This window comes from Nematostella vectensis, chromosome 8, assembly GCF_932526225.1.
Source record: "Nematostella vectensis chromosome 8, jaNemVect1.1, whole genome shotgun sequence".
NCBI lineage: Eukaryota > Metazoa > Cnidaria > Anthozoa > Actiniaria > Edwardsiidae > Nematostella > Nematostella vectensis.
This window is the reverse complement of record NC_064041.1, coordinates 1339475-1364596: the sequence shown is the minus strand read 5'-3', so window position 1 is coordinate 1364596 and position 25122 is coordinate 1339475. Positions and strand designations below refer to the sequence as shown.

At 41.4% G+C, this 25122-nt stretch overlaps 1 protein-coding gene across 2 annotated transcripts; it reads right to left on the bottom strand.

Moving 5' to 3' along the window:
* Positions 1–2772: 2772 nt before the first annotated feature.
* LOC5508405 (rab-like protein 6) lies at positions 2773–25105 on the bottom strand. Of its 2 annotated transcripts, none has more exons than XM_048731086.1 (21): positions 24822–25105; positions 24318–24424; positions 23962–23989; positions 23139–23186; positions 22965–23008; positions 22346–22443; positions 21851–21914; positions 21393–21469; positions 20957–21062; positions 20475–20522; positions 20343–20398; positions 19390–19547; positions 12335–12451; positions 11356–11542; positions 7280–7511; positions 6741–6884; positions 6059–6093; positions 5818–5924; positions 4298–4336; positions 4081–4118; positions 2773–3559 (listed from the first exon to the last, which is right to left on the bottom strand). In XM_048731086.1, the coding sequence occupies exons 1-21, from the start codon at positions 24946–24948 to the stop codon at positions 3332–3334; spliced, it is 2088 nt and encodes a 695-aa protein (XP_048587043.1). In that variant the 5' UTR covers positions 24949–25105; the 3' UTR covers positions 2773–3331. The 2 variants fall into 2 exon arrangements, with proteins under 2 accessions (XP_048587043.1, XP_048587044.1); XM_048731087.1 differs by lacking the exon at positions 24822–25105 and adding an exon at positions 24693–24776.
* Positions 25106–25122: the final 17 nt, after the last annotated feature.

Sequence of the window (25122 nt, the reverse complement as noted above, 5' to 3'; positions counted from 1 at the left end):
GTATAACCAATAGAAAGGACTAATGAGCTAAGTACGATGGAACGCAAAGAACAAAGGCCAGTAAAACAATACGCAAAGCAAACAATTGACAAAAAGAAGACAATGAAAAACGAAAACAGAATTCCGCCGTAACATGGGGACTTTCACAAAATATAATTATATATAAAGAGATCTCGTGATGGCGGTTGACAGAAATCCTTGTGACTCTTTCGATGTAAAGTCAACTCTTGCTCTATGGGCATCCCGTTATTACGGAAGAAATGTGTGACAAAAATGCAAATAAATCCGCGCAAAGATTATCCTATTATTAAAGATACGTTCATGATTACAGAAAAGACCAACAAGACAGGTATGGTTCTTCAGACTAACTTATGTCTGTCTTCTGTAAACCATGGCCCTTCATGCACAATCAAAGTGTGTGTACAAGTTTGAAAAACTACAGGTAAAATAAAACTATGATTTAAAGACAGTGGCCACAAGTAGCGGATCTAGGAGGGGGAGGGGTTTTAAATGTTTAAATCCCCCTCTGTGCTGTCATGGGAAAGCTTTATGTGCCCAAAAAATGCATACAGAATTCTGCGTCTGTGGGAGCTAGAAGGTTTTATAACAAAAATATTTTTCTCTCCCATATTGCCATTAGGTCAAACCCCACTCTAAGCGAAAAGATAGATCCGTCCGCCCCAAAGCCTAGCTCTCTAGCAATTTTGGACATGCCGGCACTTGAAATTATGGCGTTGAATTGCATTTTTTTAAGCTCTGCTTGACAGCACTCTAAGGGCGCGTCTTTTTTCTATCATTCTGAAATGGGAATGGTTGGTAAAGAATGTTCAGAATGGTATTCGAGTCATTCTGCTACAGGTAGCAGAATAGGTGGAACGGCCTTCATTCCATTCCGGAATGGGAACGCGGGATTAACGAACGCGCGCTTTTTCTATTGTAATCATTCTCATTCACGAGTAAAAAAGCGCGCCCTAATATTAGACTATTCTGTGTGATACTATTGACCCCTCAAGGTCGGTACAGAGGATAATAAATGTTATACATGCTTGATAAAGCTACAATTATTTCACTAGCTCATCCTTCTCTGACTCTAATTTTATTCACCCCAAGAAGGGTTTGGGACGGTATCGTTGTGGACAGGTAGTGGATTTTTTCGCTTAATAATTTAATAAATATTAAATATTATTATATTTCTGTTTTTAACGACGTCAACGATTTCACAGATCACGCTACCAACTTGTTATACCCCCTTCCCCCCACCCTTGACATCTACATGACACATAGCAAGTTTAGTTGTCATACGATGTTTCCGCGTCAGGGTAGTTTTTACTTATTGACGTCATCGATGGCGTCACTTGACCATCTTATTGCACCACACTTGAAACATATATCACACCTACCGAGTTTTTTTGTCATACAATGTTTCTTTAATGAAATATAAATATATTTTTATTTTGATGACGTCAGCATATTTTTTCTTCGAGTGACGTCATTGGTGACGTCACAATCACGTGACTATATTGGTGCACTCCCCTTGACACCTTCATGACACATACCAAAATTGGTTGTTATATGATGTTTCGCTCATGAGATATGGATATTGTTGTTCTTAATAAATCGGAATAGTTTTGCTATTAGTGACGTCATCGATGACGTCACAAACCGCTTGACCATATTTTTGCACCCCCCTTGACACAAACATGACAGCTGCCAAGTTTGGTTGTGAAACAATGTTTCTTTCAAGAGATAAAAATGTTTATACTTTTAATCACGTTTTTTGCTTAAAGTGATGTAATCGATGACGTCACACAACACCTGGCCATATTGTTGCATTCCCCTTGACAACTTCTTGACAACTTCATGATACCTACCGGGTTTGGTTGTAATACTATGTTTCCTTTGTGAAATATAAATATTTTTTATTTTGATGTCAGCATATTTTTGCTTCTAGTGACGTCATCGATGACGTCACAAATCACGTGACCACAGTTGTGCACCTCTCTTGGTTTGGTTGTCATATGATGCTTTTAAGGGACGGACGGACGGACGGACGAAAACTCGAGTCAATGGGTTACCAATATTTGTTACTATATTTGTTTTGTTAACCACTTTTTCTTAGGTTATGGGGATCCGCGCTTCGCGCCGCGTGGGAGCTCCGCTACCATTTGAATTGATTTGGGGCATATGCATCCCCAAAAAGGAAATGCTGCATTTTCTTCTAAGCCCTTCCAAGAACTCTTAATCCGCTTAATTTCTGAGAGCCAATTAGAGGAGACATTTGGGATTGGTGGAACATGTATGCATTGACATTACAGATTCGCTACTTCACATTCCAGATTCGCTAATGGGTGAATATTGTTTATTATATAGGCTCTTCATCCGCCTCGTCTCAATATCCCTCTCAAGGCAGGTTAAGAGCGATGCAAGAGAGAATGAGTTAACTAGGTTTTTTATGTACGGCCATTTTTGATGAAGCCTTTATCTGATTCAAATGCACATTCAGGCAATTTTTTGTGTTGTTATTCTAGTTTCATCAACTTCAGCTGTGGGTTAAAATCAGATAACAGGGGTGGATCGGCGTTTTGCTGAGAGGTGGTTTTGACCAAATAAAAATAGGGGAGATTTGGCTCCCACTGACTCAAGTTCCTGTCGAAGGCAGTTTACAATCGATCAAATGCATAATATATAGATTTAGGCATTGCCTTAAAGCGGAGCTCCAAACGACCAAATCTTTTTATTGAAGCCTTTATCTGATTCAAATGCACATTCAGGTAATTTTTTTATGTTTTTATTCTAATTTCATCAACTTCAGCTGTGGGTTAAAATCAGATAACAGGGGTGGATCGGCGTTTTGCTGAGAGGTGGTTTTGACCAAATGAAAATAGGGGAGATTTGGCTCCCACTGACTCAAGTTTCTGTCGAAGGCAGTTTACAATTGTGGGTTAAAATCTCTTCCAAGCTACCCGCCTCCGGGCTTAAATACTCCCCTGCATGGAGTAATGGTTTCCTAGTTACTAACACAAAACCTACTTCCTGATTCAAGCTATCTTTCCTCACTTGATTCAAGTTCACTTTTACCTCTTTTTTACAGTGTTATCGTTTCATCAAACCAAATCAGAAACCCATTTCCCTTCTCAAATTCTTGTTTCGACATAGTTTCATGCTCTTTAATAATAAATCTATTTCCTGATTCCATTTCACCTGTTCCAAACCTTCCCTACATAGAAATACTTTTTCATTTTCATAGTTCTTATATGGAACCTATTCTCCTAGTTCCAATTCACGTTCTCAAAGAATTGTTTATATTGTATGTAACGATTTCACGGTGATTTTAAAGCTCTTCATATGTGACCCCTTCACTAGGGCCCGACTCAGTGCCGCGCCGTTTACTGTGCTTATGCTTGCTCGATTTCTTTTTCTTGTCTCCTTCTTCGTCTCGGCTCTTGCGGTGCTCCTTAGCCGAGTCGTTGTCTTTATGTCTGGACCGGCGTTTCTCCTTGTGTTCCTCCTTATCTTTGGACTTTTTGTGTTTGCTTTTGCTCTTTGGTTTCTCTCCGCTCTATTAATGGAAAATGTAATCATCACCATAGAAAGCATCAACCTAAGACGGTCACCATAGAAGCTGTCCCCCATAGAAATCATCGCTAGGGAAATCATCACCATAGAAACCAAGACAAAGCAAAACCATCATCATAAAAATCATCGCTAAGGAAAGCATCGACATAAAAACCATCACAAAGGAAACCATCACCATAGAAACTATCGCTAAGAAAACCATCACCATAGAAATCATCAATTAGGAAATCATCCTCAAAGAAACCATCCTTAAGGAAACCATCGCTAAGGAAACCAGCACCATAGACAACATAGAAATTATTGCTAAGGAAACTATTGCCATAAAACCATCAATAGGAAACCATAGAAATCATCGCTAAGGAAACCATCACCATAAAAAAACGTTACCATGGAAACTATCACCATAGAAATCTTTTAAACAATTACATGTTCCTAGTAAGGGTGACAACACTCATAATAGCATCATTCACCATAGCAACCAATAATATGGTAATCAGCACATACCTTATGTTCCTTGTGTCTTTTAACTTTGGCTTCTTTTTCTGAAAAAAATAGAAAGCCACTTTCAATGAGTTATTGATTCCTGTCAACATTATTAATACATTTTTTGAATTCTTATTTTAACATATCCCTTTTAGGAACCGTAAGCTGTGTCCGTAGAACGTTTATTATCTCAGTGATCAAACAAACGAGCCGTAGATAGTAAGCCATAAATACTGACCTGAGTCGCTGCCGTCGTCTTTGGGCTCTTTCGTAGAATCTGACGAAAAGATACGATACATCGATCAGTTCAATGAAACGTTGCTTATTATAACCTTTATTTCGGTTCTTCTTTGAATTTTTAAGCGTGATCAGAGGGTCTACGCTACGAGTTTTCCATGTGCAACGGTTTACTCAACAATCCGGAATTACAGGAAAGACGGAAGCTATCAATTAAAAGGGTGGTGTCATGAGACTTCCGTGTGCCACCGTTTACTCAACAATCGGCCATTAGAGGAGAGACGAAAGCTATCAGTTTAAGGGGAAATGTCATGAGTTTTTTTTTCCGTGATCCATGGTGTACTCAACAATTCACTATTAGAGGAGATGGAAGCTATCAATAGTCCAGTTTCGAGTTCCACTGTGCCTGCTGGTCATAGGCACAGAGGGCGCATAAATACAGTGCAAGCCTCGGTTTCAATTGAATCGATTGCAAATACCAGCGAAATCATGAAGTATTCACAGGTTTTTGCATTGTTTTATTCCAAGTTCCAGAGGATTCTCGCTGGTATGCGCATGAAGTCGAGGCTTACACTGTATTTATGCGTCCTTAGTCTGTAAGTCCAGCGGTCATAGTGGAACTAGAAATAGGGCTATTAAAGCCGCATTTCTACCAGTTTACTTCCGGAGGTCCGACGGAAACCTCAACCGTTAAAAAAAACAAAAGAATCTATTAGAATCCGAGATATTTAACAGGCCATCCGCTCTAAATTATCGATCACATCCTCAAAGAAACTTCCAATAGACACACTGTTTTCAATATTTTGAAATATTTTTGCGTTTTCCGTTTAAAATCATTAAATATTTTTACGTAATCGACCGGAAGTAAACTGGTGACAATGCGGCTTTAAGGGGGCAGAGTCATGCGTTTCCCGTGGGCCACGGTTTACTCAACAATTCGCCATTAGGGGTAGTATCATGAGATTTCTGTAAGCCGCGGTTTACTTAACAATTCGCCGTTTGAGGAAGGAGGCAAGCTAGCATGAAGAATCCCTGATAGATATTTTTTGCTTTTTCGGTCATCCAAAGAATAATGACGTTTCAACCTCTAGCGTTGCCAACGGCAAACGTCATGTACAAGCTAGATTTGCAACTGAAAAGCCTGTTGTGTCAATTTTGTGTTTACATATCTTGTCTCCTGTTTTCCCGCTCTATTCGCCTTACTTGACACTCCGTTTGATGTTGTGGCGACCCTGGCTGTCAAAGGATTGCCAGTCAAAGGCTTTAAATAAGGGGCCAAGCCATCAGCATTCACCCGTTGCTCTTTCAAGTTTTCGGCAGTGCTAGAATCTAAGTGACGACTTATGTTTAGACTTTTATGCCTGTTTTTTGCCTGAAGTGCTAAGTTGCTCACTCGGTGGTGTGAGGCTCTAAGGTGAGTGACGACCTACGTTTAGACTTACGTTTTTTGCCTGAAGTGCTGAGTTGCTCACTCGGTGGTGTGAGGCTCTAAGGTGAGTGACGACCTACGTTAAGACTTACGTTTTTTGCCTGAAGTGCTGAGTTGCTCACTCATGAACATGGCCCACTCGTCTACCGAGATTGATGACGGTTGATGCTGGGGCTCCGGGCTATCCAGGTCCACTTTCCTATGAAGACAAGATAGATAAGAAAGAAGATCATTTGATTCGTGATGTGTGTGTGTGGGTGGGTGGGTGGGGGGAGGGGGGGAGTAGGGGGGGTGAAGTATTGTCACGTGCGATACACTGTTGATTTTACAGACCTTACGGTATACTGTGGTTCTGACGCAAATGGAATCTGAAAATAAAAAATAAACATTTTTCTATGAAACGCATCAACGAACATCTAAATTAGTATTGGAATTTACCGAAGTGTGAGCCCTGAACACAAACAAAGACCAGAACAAGGTTTGTTTTTCCTTTCACTGTGTGACTTGAAGAACCTTTGTCGGCCGCCATTCTGCTATCTTATGAAAATACCAATTGTGATGATTTGGGGGTCTTTTGTGATACTTTCGACTGAATTCAGTAAATAAACCATAAGATGTATCTTTGAGATAACGTTTAATTATTTGTCTTTAAATATTGAGAAGGGCTTACTAAAGTGGCAATAACATTTAATTATTTGTCTTTAAATATTGAGAAGGGCTTACTAAAGTGGCAATAACGTTTAATTATTTGTCTTTAAATATTGAGAAGGGCAATGTCACCAGCTTACTTTACGTAACAAAATCACGAAAAATATTTAAAAATTGTTAAAAAAGTGTGTTTTTTGGAAGTTTCTTTGATAATGTGACTGTTATTTCGACCGGATGTCCTGCTAAATATCGCGGATTCTAATAGATTGTTTTGTCTCTTGTCGGTTGAGGTTTCCGTCAGCCCACAGGAAGTAAATTGGTGCGATTGCCGCTTTAAAGGGGATCAACAAACAAATGATTGGGTTACCTGTGGTTCCAGCTCAGGCGAATTGAGCCAGTCATCCATGCCAAGGTCATCCTCGTCTGTGGCGCGCTTTGCAGATGCTGCCTGCGCTCCTTTTGTGTCAAGTCTTAGCGCCGCAGGTTTGTTATGTGAGGGTGGGGTGGATCGCTACAAAAAATGGGAACAGTTGGAATAGTGTTGACAGGTGGGGTGGGGGACGATAAGCAGAAGGAAACAGTAGGAAGTGGAGGATTAGGAATAGGAGGCGGAAAACGGTGATTATAAGGAGGTATAAAAGAGAGTTGATAAAAGAAGGATGCAACAGAGAAGAGGGTGTTTTTAGAGGAAGAAAAAAAAGGAGAAAAGTAGAAGACAAGACTAAGAAAAAGAAGAACATAATCAAGCAACTAGTTCCTTAAAGTTAATCAAACTTACTTAAAAGTGTGCTCACGATGAAGCGATTTTCAGTCCTTATTATGTACACTTCTAATACTTTGTAGCTCTAACTATCATTTTTACCATAAGGTTTCCGGTATATAACGGCATACGAAATGCAAGCCCACCTTAGGTATAGGGGTCACAGCTGGAGCTGGTTCCTCTTCCTCCTCTTCACTCGAAGTCAGAACCACGTCCGCTACAACTGGTTTGACCGGATTTGATCTGTTTGGCATTATTCTATCGCTTGTATCGTTTTTAATATTCCCATTTGGGATGGGTGGCACAGCAGGTCTGTCTTCATCTGATGATAGGTCTTCAGCAAAACCCGCGACCATCGGATTTCTTGGGTTCGAATCACTGGAAATAAAAGAAAAATACAGTAATCATGATACGCTATTCTTAGCAAGTCACGGGCCGGCTTGTGTGACGAGTTGTGACGAGTCTATTTCAGGGACGGATCTAGTTTAGCTGGAGGGGGGTTGATTCAGTGACAAGGGGGGGGGGGGGGGGGGGTAATTATTTGCCATTTGGCCTTCTGACGCACACAGACACAAATACGTAAGAAGGTTTTATCGTTAAAATTAGCACCAATCAGGGTGTTTCCAAAGAAGGAATTCTATTTTCATTTTATTGTGGTACTCTAACTTCTCTATTTTCTTAGTTTAAGTTAGTGTGAAGCTTAGAGGAACGCTTTATGGCATCTTTTTTACATATCAATTTCCTTTGGCAGATAGACCAAAGGGGGGTTTAACCCCCTTTAATCCTCCCCCTCGATCCGCTACTGCTAGAGATATTCATTTCACTAGCGAACTAATCCACTTGAATCGATATGAAGTCCAATCCACCTTACAATAAAACGGCTCCACTCTTTAGCTAGGATAGCTAGGATAGATAGGATAGCTAGGATAGATAGGATAGATAGGATAGCTAGGATAGATAGGATAGCTAGGATAGATAGGATAGCTAGGATAGATAGGATAGCTAGGATAGATAGGATAGCTAGGATAGCTAGGATAGATAGGATAGATAGGATAGCTAGGATAGCTAGGATAGATAGGATAGCTAGGATAGATAGGATAGATAGGATAGATAGGATGGATAGGATAGCTAGGATAGCTAGGATAGCTAGGATAGCTAGGATAGATAGGATAGCTAGGATAGATAGGATAGCTAGGATAGATAGGATAGATAGGATAGATAGGATAGCTAGGATAGATAGGATAGCTAGGATAGCTAGGATAGATAGGATAGCTAGGATAGATAGGATAGCTAGGATAGATAGGATAGATAGGATAGCTAGGATAGCTAGGATAGATAGGATAGCTAGGATAGATAGGATAGATGGAATAGCTAGGATAGATGGAATAGCTAGGATAGCTAGGATAGCTAGGATAGATAGGATAGCTAGGATAGCTAGGATAGATAGGATAGATAGGATAGATAGGATAGCTAGGATAGATAGGATAGCTAGGATAGATAGGATAGCTAGGATTTCTAGGATAGCTAGGATAGATAGGATAGCTAGGATAGCAGGGATACATAGGATAGATAGGATAGATAGGATAGATAGGATAGATAGGATAGCTAGGATAGATAGGATAGCTAGGATAGATAGGATAGATAGGATAGCTAGGATAGATAGGATAGATAGGATAGCTAGGATAGCTAGGATAGCTAGGATAGCTAGGATAGCTAGGATAGCTAGGATAGCTAGGATAGATAGGATAGCTAGGATAGATAGGACCAAAGGGGGTTTAACCCCCTTTAATCCTCCCCCTCGATCCGCTACTGCTAGAGATATTCATTTCACTAGCGAACTAATCCACTTGAATCGATATGAAGTCCAATCCACCTTACAATAAAACGGCTCCACTCTTTAGCTAGGATAGCTAGGATAGCTAGGATAGATAGGATAGCTAGGATAGATAGGATAGCTAGGATAGATAGGATAGCTAGGATAGCTAGGATAGCTAGGATAGCTAGGATAGCTAGGATAGCTAGGATAGATAGGATAGCTAGGATAGATAGGATAGCTAGGATAGCTAGGATAGATAGGACCAAAGGGGGTTTAACCCCCTATAATCCTCCCCCTCGATCCGCTACTGCTAGAGATATTCATTTCACTAGCGAACTAATCCACTTGAATCGATATGAAGTCCAATCCACCTTACAATAAAACGGCTCCACTCTTTAGCTAGGATAGCTAGGATAGATAGGATAGCTAAGATAGATAGGATAGCTAGGATAGATAAGTTAGCTAGGATAGATAGGATAGCTAGGATAGATAGGATAGCTAGGATAGATAGGATAGCTAGGATAGCTAGGGTAGCTAGGATAGATAGGATAGCTAGGATAGCTAGGATAGCTAGGATAGCTAGGATAGATAGGACCAAAGGGGGTTTAACCCCCTTTAATCCTCCCCCTCGATCCGCTACTGCTAGAGATATTCATTTCACTAGCGAACTAATCCACTTGAATCGATATGAAGTCCAATCCACCTTACAATAAAACGGCTCCACTCTTTAGCTAGGATAGCTAGGATAGATAGGATAGCTAGGATAGATAAGATAGCTAGGATAGCTAGGATAGATAGGATAGCTAGGATAGATAGGATAGCTAGGATAGATAGGATAGCTAGGATAGCTAGGATAGATAGGATAGCTAGGATAGATAGGATAGCTAGGATAGATAGGATAGATAGGATAGCTAGGATAGCTAGGATAGATAGGATAGCTAGGATAGATAGGATAGATGGAATAGCTAGGATAGATGGAATAGCTAGGATAGCTAGGATAGCTAGGATAGATAGGATAGCTAGGATAGCTAGGATAGATAGGATAGATAGGATAGATAGGATAGCTAGGATAGATAGGATAGCTAGGATAGATAGGATAGCTAGGATTTCTAGGATAGCTAGGATAGATAGGATAGCTAGGATAGCAGGGATACATAGGATAGATAGGATAGATAGGATAGATAGGATAGATAGGATAGCTAGGATAGATAGGATAGCTAGGATAGATAGGATAGATAGGATAGCTAGGATAGCTAGGATAGCTAGGATAGCTAGGATAGATAGGATAGCTAGGATAGATAGGACCAAAGGGGGTTTAACCCCCTTTAATCCTCCCCCTCGATCCGCTACTGCTAGAGATATTCATTTCACTAGCGAACTAATCCACTTGAATCGATATGAAGTCCAATCCACCTTACAATAAAACGGCTCCACTCTTTAGCTAGGATAGCTAGGATAGCTAGGATAGATAGGATAGCTAGGATAGATAGGATAGCTAGGATAGATAGGATAGCTAGGATAGATAGGATAGCTAGGATAGCTAGGATAGCTAGGATAGCTAGGATAGCTAGGATAGATAGGATAGCTAGGATAGATAGGATAGCTAGGATAGCTAGGATAGATAGGACCAAAGGGGGTTTAACCCCCTATAATCCTCCCCCTTGATCCGCTACTGCTAGAGATATTCATTTCACTAGCGAACTAATCCACTTGAATCGATATGAAGTCCAATCCACCTTACAATAAAACGGCTCCACTCTTTAGCTAGGATAGCTAGGATAGATAGGATAGCTAAGATAGATAGGATAGCTAGGATAGATAAGTTAGCTAGGATAGATAGGATAGCTAGGATAGATAGGATAGCTAGGATAGATAGGATAGCTAGGATAGCTAGGGTAGCTAGGATAGATAGGATAGCTAGGATAGCTAGGATAGCTAGGATAGCTAGGATAGATAGGACCAAAGGGGGTTTAACCCCCTTTAATCCTCCCCCTCGATCCGCTACTGCTAGAGATATTCATTTCACTAGCGAACTAATCCACTTGAATCGATATGAAGTCCAATCCACCTTACAATAAAACGGCTCCACTCTTTAGCTAGGATAGCTAGGATAGATAGGATAGCTAGGATAGATAAGATAGCTAGGATAGCTAGGATAGATAGGATAGCTAGGATAGATAGGATAGCTAGGATAGATAGGATAGCTAGGATAGCTAGGATAGATAGGATAGCTAGGATAGCTAGGATAGATAGGATAGATAGGATAGATAGGATAGCTAGGATAGATAGGATAGATAGGATAGCTAGGATCACTAGGATAGATAGGATAGATAGGATAGCTAGGATAGATAGGATAGATAGTATCCTACGATGACAAGATGTGGCGTGGCAGAGGCTCTTTAATACCTGTCACTATCGTCGCTAGATTCGCTTGGAGTTTCCGCTACGTCAACTTTCTCCACTGTTGCTTTCCTTGTCTTATTGGTTTTATCTTGTTTAGCTGACCTATCGTCTAGGAAGCCAGAGTCTAAGTTGTCACCAGGAACAAACTCCTCGATGTTCGCGGACGATGATGAAGGCTGCCGTGGGATCACTAAAAAGGTTAAAGGAGTCATATTATTAGTTTCACATCTATAGTGGCACGCTTCCGCTTCCCAAAGAATTGGTCATTCAAACACTTTGTTACGCCCCTCAGTTAAGTGACCACCATTGCTTAAAGGCCACTTTTCAAAGTAAAAAATATTGGTCTTTCAAACACTATACTATACTTCAATAAAGTGACCACCTCTATTAAGCGGTTACTTGCCAAAGTCACAAAACAATGGTCATTCAACCAATGTATTTTATATCTCAATAAACCGACCATTAAGCCCGAAATGTATCATTCACTTTAACTATTACCGCTATAAAGGGTCCAATGTTCGTTAGATATTTAACAGCGGCTTTTATCGTAAGGAATGTATTTAGTTGTATTGCTTTTATTTTGAACATCTATAAGCAGCCCATAAGCACGGTTCTGAGGGTAAGTTTTTTCGAGTTAGCATGACAAGGTATTGAAACACCAAATGGCTATCAGTCTACAAACTTTGTTTAATGTATTTCTAGCTCTATCTACAACACTTTCTTTTTCTGGGAAAGTAGTATTTTGCATTGTCATTTATTTATGATTGCTTGTGTGCGAATTAATCAATTTTCAGATGCAAAAGATTCTTGTCATTCGCAAAGTAATCCTTTATCAAAATATAATAGTTTTATTAAGGTATGGTTAACTAAAATAACATAAGTTATAGACTGCCAGCTGTGGCAAGTGTTTGAATACTTTGGCCGGCTGTCAGCCATGTAGACACTTTGTATAAACAAAATACAGATGCAATCAGAGCTGTACCTTCTTCAGTCGTGGCAGCAACGTTTGGTTTCGATGTGGAGAACCACCGCTTCATGAGACCCCCACCCCCACCCCCTTGTGAAGCAGGAGGCGCCGCACCAGCAGCCTGAGGAGAATCTGAAGAAAACAGGATTAACAAGTTATGTGTGTATGTAGGAGGATCAGAAGAGGATTGACAGGTAATGTTTTTAGGAGGATCTGGAGGAAACAGGATTAACAGGTAATGTGTGTAGGAGGATCTGGAGGAAAGAGGATTAACAGGTAATGTGTGTAGGAGAATCTGGAGGAAAGAGGATTAACAGGTAATGTGTGCAGGAGGATTTGGAGGAAACAGGATTAACAGGTAACGTGTGTAGGAGAATCTGAAGGAAAGAGGACTAAGAGGTAATGTGTGTAGGAGGATTTAAAGGAAACAGGATTAACAGGTTATGTGTGTAGGAGGATCTGAAGAAAAGAAGATTTACAGGTAATGTGTGTAGGAGAATCTGAAGAGTATGAAATGGTAATATGTATAGGAGGATCTGAAGGAAAGAGGATTAACAGGTTATGTGTGCAGGAGGATTTGAAGGAAACAGGATTAACAGGTTATGTGTGTAGGAGGATCTGGAGGAAACAGGATTAACAGGTAATGTAGGTAGGAGGATCTGAAGGAAAGAGGACTAAGAGGTAATGTGTGTAGGAGGATTTAAAGGAAACAGGATTAACAGGTTATGTGTGGAGGAGGATCTGAAGAAAAGAAGATTTACAGGTAATGTGTGTAGGAGAATCTGAAGAGGATGAAATGGTAATATGTATAGGAGGATCTGAAGGAATAAGGATTAACAGGTTATGTGTGCAGGAGGATTTGAAGGAAACAGGATTAACAGGTTATGTGTGTATGTAGGAGGATCAGAAGAGGATTAACAGGTTATGTGTGTAGGAGGATCTGAAGGAAACAGGATTAACAGGTAATGTGTGTAAGAGGATCTGAAGGAAAGTGAAAACAGGTAATGTGTATAGGCAAGGCAATATAACTTTATTTATACCACACACAGAAATTACAGTAAGAAAATAAATAATAATTACAGATTTTGGGTATTGGCTGCCTAGAAGTAACTAAAAAGCTAATCTGGCTAGGCAGCACAAAATAGTTCAATTAAATGGAGCGTATAGCAAGGACGTACAAGGCACGAATACAAAATACATGAAAGCAGCAGCAAAATAAAATGCAATAAAACAAAAAAACTAGATAGAAGCTAATAATTTTCAAGGATTGAGGTCTTTATTGCAGCCTTGAAGCTAGGCAAACGCATGGTTTTGGTAGGTTCTTTGATGTTATTCCAAATTGAGGCACCTTTAAAACGAATATTAAACTTTCCATAATTAGTTCGAGGTAAAGGGAGGCAGTACGATGATTTAGAAGCCAGTCTTGTATTATATTTGTGCCTTGAAGCAACCGTAGTAAAAAAAGAATCAAAAGGAGTTGGAAGTAGATTCAAATTAAATTTGTACATAAATATTGTGTTTAAGTAATAGATTAGATCAGGAGATTTCAAGATATTTAGTTTTCTAAAGATAGGAGAAGTATGTTCAATGTAAGATGAGAAAGTTATGATTCTAACAGCTTTCTTCTGTAAAATAAAAAGAGGCTTGATTGTTGATTCATATGTGTTGCCCCAAATAATAGCACCATAAGTAAGAAATGGATAAATTAGAGAATAATATAGCTGAGTGAGAATTGTTGGTGATACATAGTAACGCAGCTTTGCTATTATTCCGACCCCTCTGGAGATTTTCTTACTTAACTGGTTAATGTGCTCCTTCCAGTTAAGAAAGGAGTCAATAACTACACCAAGATATTTGATATTATTTTTTTGTTTAATGGTATTATTATTGATTGATAAAGAAATAGAACTAGCCAGCCTCTTTTGTGCTGGTCGAAAAATGACAAAATTAGTTTTACTGATGTTCAAAGCCAATTTATTTGCACAAAGCCAACGATTTATATTATACAGATCTGTGTTTACTTTGGTCTCTAAGGATGTCAATGAAGAATCGGCACAAAATAAATTGGCATCATCAGCAAATAAATGAAAGTCAAATAAGTTGGAGCAGTTATTAAAATCATTAATGTACAGAAGAAAGAGAAGGGGACCAAGTACTGAACCTATAGGAGGTTATATAGGAGGATCTGAAGAGTATTAACAGGTAATGTGCATAGAAGGATCTGAAGGAAAGAGGATTAACAGGTTATATGGCAGGAGGATCTGAAGGAAAGAGGATTAACAGGTTATGTGTGCATGATGATCTAAAGGAAACGGGATTAAAAGTTTGCATATTTATTCAATTATTTTGAGGTTTTATTCACAGGATCCGAGCATTTTATTGAAACAAAAATCCCTTACTTTACCCTGGTGTTTGATTTACACACATTTCGACGGAAAAAGACAAGTCAATCTTCTAAGCAAGCCAAATTTAACGACTGACTTTTCACAACTGCAAAAAGGGGAAATATATGACCCGAGTATCAAGTGCAACACCTGCCACAATTTTTTTAGCTGCTGGTCATTGTAGCTGTCACAAAAATACCCATTTTAGTGGTAAACAATCAAATAATAAGCAGCATTTATTGAAAAGCTATACCTATATATCCTTGTGTGTGTGTGTGTGGTTCTTATCGATATTAATGAATCAATAAAACACGAAAAATAGTCAAGGTACAGCATGTCCTGAACCCCACCTGGCTTTACCGTGCTACTAGCACTGCTAGTGGTACCCACCTGGCTTTACCATGCTACTAGCACTGCTAGTGGTACCCACCTGGCTTTACCGTACTACTAGCACTGCTAGTGGTACCCACCTGGCTTTACCATGCTACTAGCACTGCTAGTGGTACCCACCTGGCTTTACCGTGCTATTAGCACTGTTAGTGGTACCCACCTGGCTTTACCGTACTACTAGCACTGCTAGTGGTACCCACCTGGCTTTACCGTGCTATTAGCACTGCTAGTGGTACCCACCTGGCTTTACCGTGCTACTAGCACTGCTAGTGGTACCCACCTGGCTTTACTGTGCTACTAGCACTGCTAGTGGTACCCACCTGGCTTTACCGTACTACTAGCACTGTTAGTGGTACCCACCTGGCTTTACCGTACTACTAGCACTGTTAGTGGTACCCACCTGGCTTTACCGTACTACTAGCACTGCTAGTGGTACCCACCTGGCTTTACCGTGCTACTAGCACTGCTAGTGGTACCCACCTGGCTTTACCGTGCTACTAGCACTGGTAGTGGTACCCACCTGGCTTTACCATGCTACTAGCACTGCTAGTGGTACCCACCTGGCTTTACCGTACTACTAGCACTGCTAGTGGTACCCACCTGGCTTTACCGTACTACTAGCACTGCTAGTGGTACCCACCTGGCTTTACCGTGCTACTAGCACTGGTAGTGGTACCCACCTGGCTTTACCATGCTACTAGCACTGCTAGCGGTACCCACCTGGCTTTACCATGCTACTAGCACTGCTAGTGGTACCCACCTGGCTTTACCGTACTACTAGCACTGCTAGTGGTACCCACCTGGCTTTACCGTGCTACTAGCACTGCTAGTGGTACCCACCTGGCTTTACCGTGCTATTAGCACTGCTAGTGGTACCCACCTGGCTTTACCGTGCTACTAGCACTGCTAGTGGTACCCACCTGGCTTTACTGTGCTACTAGCACTGCTAGTGGTACCCACCTGGCTTTACCGTGCTACTAGCACTGGTAGTGGTACCCACCTGGCTTTACCGTGCTACTAGCACTGCTAGTGGTACCCACCTGGCTTTACCGTGCTACTAGCACTGGTAGTGGTACCCACCTGGCTTTACTGTGCTAGTGGTACCCACCTGGCTTTACCGTGCTACTAGCACTGGTAGCGGTACCCACCTGGCTTTACCGTGCTACTAGCACTGCTAGTGGTACCCACCTGGCTTTACCGTACTACTAGCACTGCTAGTGGTACCCACCTGGCTTTACCGTGCTACTAGCACTGCTAGTGGTACCCACCTGGCTTTACCGTGCTACTAGCACTGGTAGTGGTACCCACCTGGCTTTACCGTGCTACTAGCACTGCTAGTGGTACCCACCTGGCTTTACCATGCTACTAGCACTGCTAGTGGTACCCACCTGGCTTTACCCTGCTACTAGCACTGCTAGTGGTACCCACCTGGCTTTACCGTGCTACTAGCACTGCTAGTGGTACCCACCTGGCTTTACCGTGCTATTAGCACTGCTTGTGGTACCCACCTGGCTTTACCATGCTACTAGCACTGCTAGTGGTACCCACCTGGCTTTACCGTACTACTAGCACTGCTAGTGGTACCCACCTGGCTTTACCGTGCTACTAGCACTGCTAGTGGTACCCACCTGGCTTTACCGTGCTACTAGCACTGGTAGCGGTACCCACCTGGCTTTACCGTGCTACTAGCACTGCTAGTGGTACCCACCTGGCTTTACCGTACTACTAGCACTGCTAGTGGTACCCACCTGGCTTTACCGTGCTACTAGCACTGCTAGTGGTACCCACCTGGCTTTACCGTGCTACTAGCACTGGTAGTGGTACCCACCTGGCTTTACCGTGCTACTAGCACTGCTAGTGGTACCCACCTGGCTTTACCATGCTACTAGCACTGCTAGTGGTACCCACCTGGCTTTACCCTGCTACTAGCACTGCTAGTGGTACCCACCTGGCTTTACCGTGCTACTAGCACTGCTAGTGGTACCCACCTGGCTTTACCATGCTATTAGCACTGCTTGTGGTACCCACCTGGCTTTACCATGCTACTAGCACTGCTAGTGGTACCCACCTGGCTTTACCGTACTACTAGCACTGCTAGTGGTACCCACCTGGCTTTACCGTGCTACTAGCACTGCTAGTGGTACCCACCTGGCTTTACCGTGCTAGTGGTACCCACCTGGCTTTACCCTGCTACTAGCACTGCTAGTGGTACCCACCTGGCTTTACCATGCTACTAGCACTGCTAGTGGTACCCACCTGGCTTTACCATGCTACTAGCACTGCTAGTGGTACCCACCTGGCTTTACCATGCTACTAGCACTGCTAGTGGTACCCACCTGGCTTTACCGTGCTACTAGCACTGCTAGTGGTACCCACCTGGCTCTACCGTACTACTAGCACTGCTAGTGGTACCCACCTGGCTCTACCGTACTACTAGCACTGCTAGCGGTACCCACCTGGCTTTACCATGCTACTAGCACTGCTAGTGGTACCCACCTGGCTTTACCATGCTACTAGCACTGCTAGTGGTACCCACCTGGCTTTACCGTGCTACTAGCACTGCTAGTGGTACCCACCTGGCTTTACCGTGCTACTAGCACTGGTAGTGGTACCCACCTGGCTTTACCATGCTACTAGCACTGCTAGCGGTACCCACCTGGCTTTACCATGCTACTAGCACTGCTAGTGGTACCCACCTGGCTTTACCGTACTACTAGCACTGCTAGTGGTACCCACCTGGCTTTACCGTGCTACTAGCACTGCTAGTGGTACCCACCTGGCTTTACCGTGCTATTAGCACTGCTAGTGGTACCCACCTGGCTTTACCGTGCTACTAGCACTGCTAGTGGTACCCACCTGGCTTTACTGTGCTACTAGCACTGCTAGTGGTACCCACCTGGCTTTACCGTGCTACTAGCACTGGTAGTGGTACCCACCTGGCTTTACCGTGCTACTAGTACTGCTAGTGGTACCCACCTGGCTTTACCGTACTACTAGCACTGGTAGGGGTACCCACCTGGCTTTACCATGCTACTAGCACTGCTAGTGGTACCCACCTGGCTTTACCGTGCTACTAGCCTTGCTAGTGGTACCCACCTGGCTTTACCGTGCTACTAGCACTGCTAGTGGTACCCACCTGGCTTTACCGTGCTACTAGCCTTGCTAGTGGTACCCACCTGGCTTTACCATGCTACTAGCACTGCTAATGGTACCCACCTGGCTTTACCGTGCTACTAGCACTGCTAGTGGTACCCACCTGGCTTTACCGTGCTACTAGCCTTGCTAGGGGTACCCACCTGGCTTTACCGTGCTATTAGCACTGCTAATGGTACCCACCTGGCTTTACCGTGCTACTAGCACTGCTAGTGGTACCCACCTGGCTTTACCGTGCTACTAGCCTTGCTAGTGGTACCCACCTGGCTTTACCATGCTACTAGCACTGCTAATGGTACCCACCTGGCTTTACCGTGCTACTAGCACTGCTAGTGGTACCCACCTGGCTTTACCGTGCTACTAGCCTTGCTAGTGGTACCCACCTGGCTTTACCGTGCTACTAGCACTGCTAGTGGTACCCACCTGGCTTTACCGTGCTACTAGCACTGCTAGGGGTACCCACCTGGCTTTACCGTGCTACTAGCACTGCTAGTGGTACCCACCTGGCTTTACCATGCTAATAGCACTGCTAGTGGTACCCACCTGGCTTTACCGTACTACTAGCACTGCTAGTGGTACCCACCTGGCTTTACCGTGCTACTAGCACTGCTAGTGGTACCCACCTGGCTTTACCATGCTACTAGCACTGGCAGTGGTACCCACCTGGCTTTACCATGCTACTAGCACTGCTAGTGGTACCCACCTGGCTTTACCATGCTACTAGCACTGCTAGTGGTACCCACCTGGCTTTACCATGCTACTAGCACTGGTAGTGGTACCCACCTGGCTTTACCGTGCTACTAGCACTGCTAGTGGTACCCACCTGGCTTTACCGTGCTACTAGCACTGGTAGTGGTACCCACCTGGCTTTACCATGCTACTAGCACTGGTAGTGGTACCCACCTGGCTTTACCGTGCTACTAGCACTGGTAGTGGTACCCACCTGGCTTTACCGTGCTACTAGCACTGCTAGTGGTACCCACCTGGCTTTACCGTGCTACTAGCACTGCTAGTGGTACCCACCTGGCTTTACCGTGCTACTAGCACTGCTAGTGGTACCCACCTGGCTTTACCATGCTACTAGCCTTGCTAGTGGTACACACCTGGCTTTACCGTGCTATTAGCCTTGCTAGTGGTACCCACCTGGCTTTGCCGTGCTACTAGCACTGCTAGGGGTACCAGCATTGGGGGTCTTTGTGCCTCCTGCTGCAAGCTCCGCCTCAGACGCCGCAGCTGCTGCAGCCTCCTTTGCCTTGGCTTCTTCACGCTCTCGCTTACGGCGATCAAGATAGCTTAAAAATCTGATGAAACGGGGATAGTCTGATTACCGTATTTACTCATGTGTGATATGCACCCTGATTTTTTAGGTCGTTTTCCAAAAAAAAAACCATGGAGCAGAGCCCATTGACTTTTCAGTCCCCATTAGCCGAGTTATACTGATCAATGATGGATCTAGATAATAGTAATTATTCTCTGATGCTCATCACCACAAAAATATTATGTATCTGCTAAACTGACTGATTCCATTGGATATTCCTCTAATCTTACTCACCTTACATGACCTCATCACACCACACCACACCACCTCACATACCTTACCCCCATCCCACCTCACAACAACACATTTACCTCATCACACAACACCTCACCTCACTGAACCTTACCTTAACATACAACACCACACCCCACCCCAACACACCCCACCACACCCCATCACAACCCACCCCAACACACCTCACCAAACCACACCAAACCCCACCCCAACACACCCCACCACACCCCATCCCAACCCACCCCAACACACCTCACCAAACCACACCACACCCCACCACACCCAACTAACTCCATCTTACCTCAACATAACACATCACACAGCACCTCACCTCACATCGCCTCATCTCAGCCCATCTCACCCTACAACAAATCACTATGCCTAAACACCTCACCTCAAAACATATCACTTCATCTCACACCCCACCTCCACCCATTTCACCTCACCTCATCCTTCTTCCATCTTCTCACTTCACCCTCCGCCCCCCTCCCTTGCACAATCAGACATGTCGTTTTAATCATCCCAACAGGGTCCCATGACTTACTTGTCATAGTCTTGTTCCTCAGACTCCTTGTGAATTTGAAGCTCTTCAAGAGTTGACTAAAGAATCAAACAATACAGAAATTGTGGGGTTGAAGATTGCCAACTTGCAAATTGTAACTGCACCCTTGCTCACCTCCATATCGACGGCATTGACCTGGAGTTGCTGCAGTAGAGTTTCTCTCTGAAAGACACAAAGACTCAGCAAGTTCCAAAAAAGAAAAAAAAAACTGCTATTAATACTATGTATAAGTTCATGGCCAGAAATCTTGTACATGCTTTAACATAGTAAGGACATACTGTATCTTTGGATGATTGTTGAAATTAAATCAAATTTACACAGGGGTTCCTATAGAGTTAAAATTGACATTTTTTGAAAATCATCCTGAAAAAAACATTGTCTTTGGAAAAATCCAACAAAAAATTGAATAATTACTAATAAAAGAAATCTCAATTGAAACACAATTGATTACTAGCGTTTAACTTTTTATAGACACCAAAAACCAAAGGCTTCAAACTTTCCTAGTACATGATTGTTTATCACATATTAATGGAAATTGCTAAATATTCTGTCAAGCACTTACTGCTTCTTTTAAACATTTAGCCTTATATACCCACCTGCAGCATTAAGAAAGGGAAACTCAAAAAAGTGTGGATGTATTTAAGCCCAAAGCCATTCTTCATAGAGGACTCGGCGTAGTGGATTGGAGGTGACCGGTCAGGCCTAGAACAAGCATTAGAAGGCTATGGACACAAATATTAATTTGATATAATAAAAAAGAACAAGATGCTATGAAGAAGTGATGAGGGATCAAATATAGTACTTGTATTTAAGTTTGATGTAAAGAACAACTTAATTGTTGTGTTGTACCTTTCTAAGCATAAAGGATGTTATCTCATTACTTTTCTAAGCTATCTATAAAAGATTTTATCTGCTCACCCTCTAAGCTATCTAGAAAGACGTTATCTCCACACCTCTCTAAGCTATCTATAAAAACATCATCTGCCCACCTTTTTAAGCTATTAATCTATAAAAGACGTAGTTCTTCCATACCTTTCTAAACTATTTATAAAGGATGTTATCTCTTCTGAATCAACAAGGCGGTGTTCCTCCATATCTCTTCTGTTAGCCTGCAAAAGAACACACATTACAAATCATGAAAGCTTGTATGAGATTCAACATCAGGCACATAAATTATTTTTTTATCCATATGAAATAAGCGTGTAAAGTTATATTTGTAAAGCATTTGTGGCAGGATATTTTGAAGTTACTTCTTAAAATCTTTTCCTGGATATAAACTTAAATGTGAAAGTTGATAAATAAAAAAAATGCAGTATTCACAAAAGATTGCATTGCCTATTGCTTGTCATTCGTAAATATTTATAACAATTTCAAACTCAGAAATTTGCATGAATATTTACCAAGAACACTCTGGTGATAGTGATGATAAATATGATGATGATGGCGATGACGGTGGTGTTGGCAATGATTATGATGCAAGGTTTACTTACTAGAACTAAGACAGGAATATGAGGAGGCACTTTGGGCAGCTCTCTTCTCACGTAAGTGAACGTCCTACAGACAAAGGAATAAAATTACTTTCTTGTTAAAACTCAACAAAACAGTCATGCATCATTTCAAACTTGTTCATCCATCTTCTAATAAAAAGAGTAAGAAAATTTATTTTTTAATTTAACATCCCATTATCTGAGTAGCGGTATTGATCTACAGGCCTCACAGCAAACTTTGAATTTTTTTTGCCCTACTTTTTATTTTGGCACTTTTCAAGATAGATTAACATCATGCAAAATTTTTCAAACCTCACCTAATGTGCCAAAAACTGTAAAAAAAAATACTAATTGTGCTTGTGTTAAAACAAAAACTGAAGACTATTATGAAAAAATGAAGAAAATGATTAAGTACACAGAGAGCTTACCAAAGTTCTGAGTAATACTTTACATCAATAATAAATATTTACGCAAGGTAATAGCTGTTCTTCTTCTTACCAAGGTTTTGTTATGTCAAGTAACATCAAAACTCCATGAGTGCCTTTATACACGTCAACAAATCCTGCATCCAGCACAGCATTGCCATCATCATCTTCCTGTTACAAGGAATGATTGACAAAGATTAAGTAAATACACTTAAACCCTCAAGGGACTAGTATACGAAGTGTAAAGGAGAAATGATACGTTTATGGGTGGTTCCTATTGCTCTTAACTGAGGTAAACTGGACAGTTCTGGATCTACTGTAGCTTTCGTTTGCCTAAAATCAGAATTCAACAAAATTCCAAGGTCCAAAATTACCCACCATAGCTTTTGATCTAGAAGTTGCTACAACATTTGCTATTACTCTTTAGTAACAAATGTTTCTTTCATTATTCAAGTTGTCATTTCTCACACACTGCTAAAAAAGCCAGCAAGTTTACAGTATGTTTGATGTTCAAAGGTCACCAAACATTTTGGCTACTGTAGCTTTTGTTTGCCTAAAATCAGAATTCAACAAAATTCCAAGGTCCAAAATTCAAAGACTTTAGACACTGTTAAAATTTTGTGATATTTTTTCTGAAATGTAGCTTTGATTGCATTACTTCTCACCATTACTGCACAGTAGGACCTACTTACATCATTTTCAAACTTTAGTGAATCCCTTGCCTTCTTGCTTTTACCTTCAATTTAGAAATCAATCAATAATACAATATTGTACAGCTTTGGCTTTTCTTATGACAGTCACTATCAATGACAGTGACTATACAACACATAGTAATAGAGTAAGAAGTAGAAGACCGAGATATTCACCAACATCAACAATATCCCATATGTCCACCTTCACGACATCATCAGTAGCTAAGAGGAAACAAGAAATACATGTTATGGTCACTTCACTTCCATGATCTTTGTCAGAGAGTGGTGAATTTTCATGGCCAGCAGAGGATGTTGCCGTTGTACCCCTCCCCCTCCCCGGCACACACACCTTCCACAACACAAAACAAATTTGAGCCAAATGTCTCACATTCTTTCAGACTGCCCTATGCTTTTTCATACTATAAACTGTTGGGTCAACAACAGAAAAATTATACAGTATCCCATAAAAGAGCCCCATGCAGTCAGCTATGTCAATTGATGAGTACAGTATCTGATTGAATAATATTACTGTCAATAGAATATGTGAATGTGATTTCAGGTAGCATCTTTGATTAACTACTCACTGAGAGCCAGCCATTGCCAGGAAATATAAAACCGAGGCCTTGGCATATCAATCAAGGCTTTGTGAGGCTGATGCGCCAAAGCTGAAGTTTGTTATTTCCTTGTTATTTCCAAGCATGACTAAAGGATTGAGGTTAGTAAGTTGTTTATTATATGGCAATTTCATTTTCTTTCTTCATTTTATAGTTTGAAATTAGAAAAATTTCACAAAACAGATTGTGAAAATTTTCTGTAGGGCGATACACGATTCCGTAATGCCCTTACAGGAAATATGGGAATGCCATGACCACCAATTAGCCAATCACATTGTATAAAGTTTTTGCCACAATAAAAGCAATAGGTGCTATAGTTGGGATAATAATGCATTGGAATAAATAAGGTGTATTTTCTGATGAAAAAAGAATTCATAAAATACCTCTATAACTCCACTGAATGCTTCCAACCTGTAAATAATAAGAATTGTTGAACAAAAACACTATAATTCAGCAAATAATAGTGTTTTATTCCAACAAAGTAAAACTCAATTAATGACATTTAGTAAATTGTGAGGATATCATAGAAGAGTATAACAACCACCCAACTGGAATGATCTATCTAATAAACAGGAAATGCAATTCTAACTGAGACTACTTAAAAGAGATAGAAAACATCTAATCTGTTATGTATCAAATCACATGACAGTTATCCAAATTTAATAATCAAGAAAATCTCCGTATACCATATTATAAATCATATCATAAATGCCCCCTAAATAGCTAAAAAAACACATACCTGAATCTCGTTTGTAGGTATATATTGCTCGTTGAATGGTTTGCCGTGAAGTCTGTGGAACATGCAAGTCTTGCCTGTGTTTCTATCTCCTTTGATCACAATTTTCACTAAAAACAATGATTTAAAAGATGTATCAAGCTTTTTGTTTCTAGTATGAATGTCACACTGATTTTACGATGTGATTATTTGAAGTAAAATGACAGCATGAATTAACACTGATTGAATCAGAACAATAAGATTACCACATCGAATACCATAACATAACCATATATCGACTTAGATCAAATCAACCATCAGATTAATATGACAGATATATTTGCTATAAACATATTCGTTCATTCGTTGCATGAATCTCGTGTCTATAACTATACTTACTGTTGTAATGCACGCCGCGGGCGAACTTCCTCTGTAGCGCCTGGCCCATTGCTTTTACTCCCGAAGGCATACTGAGCTTACATATTCGTTCATTCGTTGCATGAATCTCGTGTCTATAACTATACTTACTGTTGTAATGCACGCCGCGGGCGAACTTCCTCTGTAGCGCCTGGCCCATTGCTTTTACTCCCGAAGGCATACTGAGCTTAGAGTCTTCGTTACCCATCTTCGTCCAGCGTTTCAGCGCGCTTAGCATATTTGGATAAGTTATGTGGAGGTGAAATGCCTAAATGGCAGGTTGGGGTAAGTCTTTTAAAGGGGAAGGGGGAAATTCTCTAAGGTTTTCTGGTTAGATCGGGAAAGATTCTCATTTTGTCTTAGAGGCCAATATGGCGGAATAAGCGAGGTCACAAAGGCCAAACATTGCCTT

What these genes read in the sequence shown, in the direction of transcription:
- LOC5508405 (XM_048731086.1), bottom strand. Translation starts at nt 24,948, where the DNA reads ATGCTAAGCGCGCTGAAACGCTGGACGAAGATGGGTAACGAAGACTCT. An exon ending in GAGGAACAAGACTATGACAA is followed by an intron (nt 19,548 to 20,342) that starts GTAAGTCATGGG and finishes CCGTTTCATCAG; the next exon opens with ATTTTTAAGCTATCTTGATC. An exon ending in CAGCACTTCAGGCAAAAAAC is followed by an intron (nt 4,337 to 5,817) that starts GTAAGTCTTAAC and finishes TCTTTTCGTCAG; the next exon opens with ATTCTACGAAAGAGCCCAAA.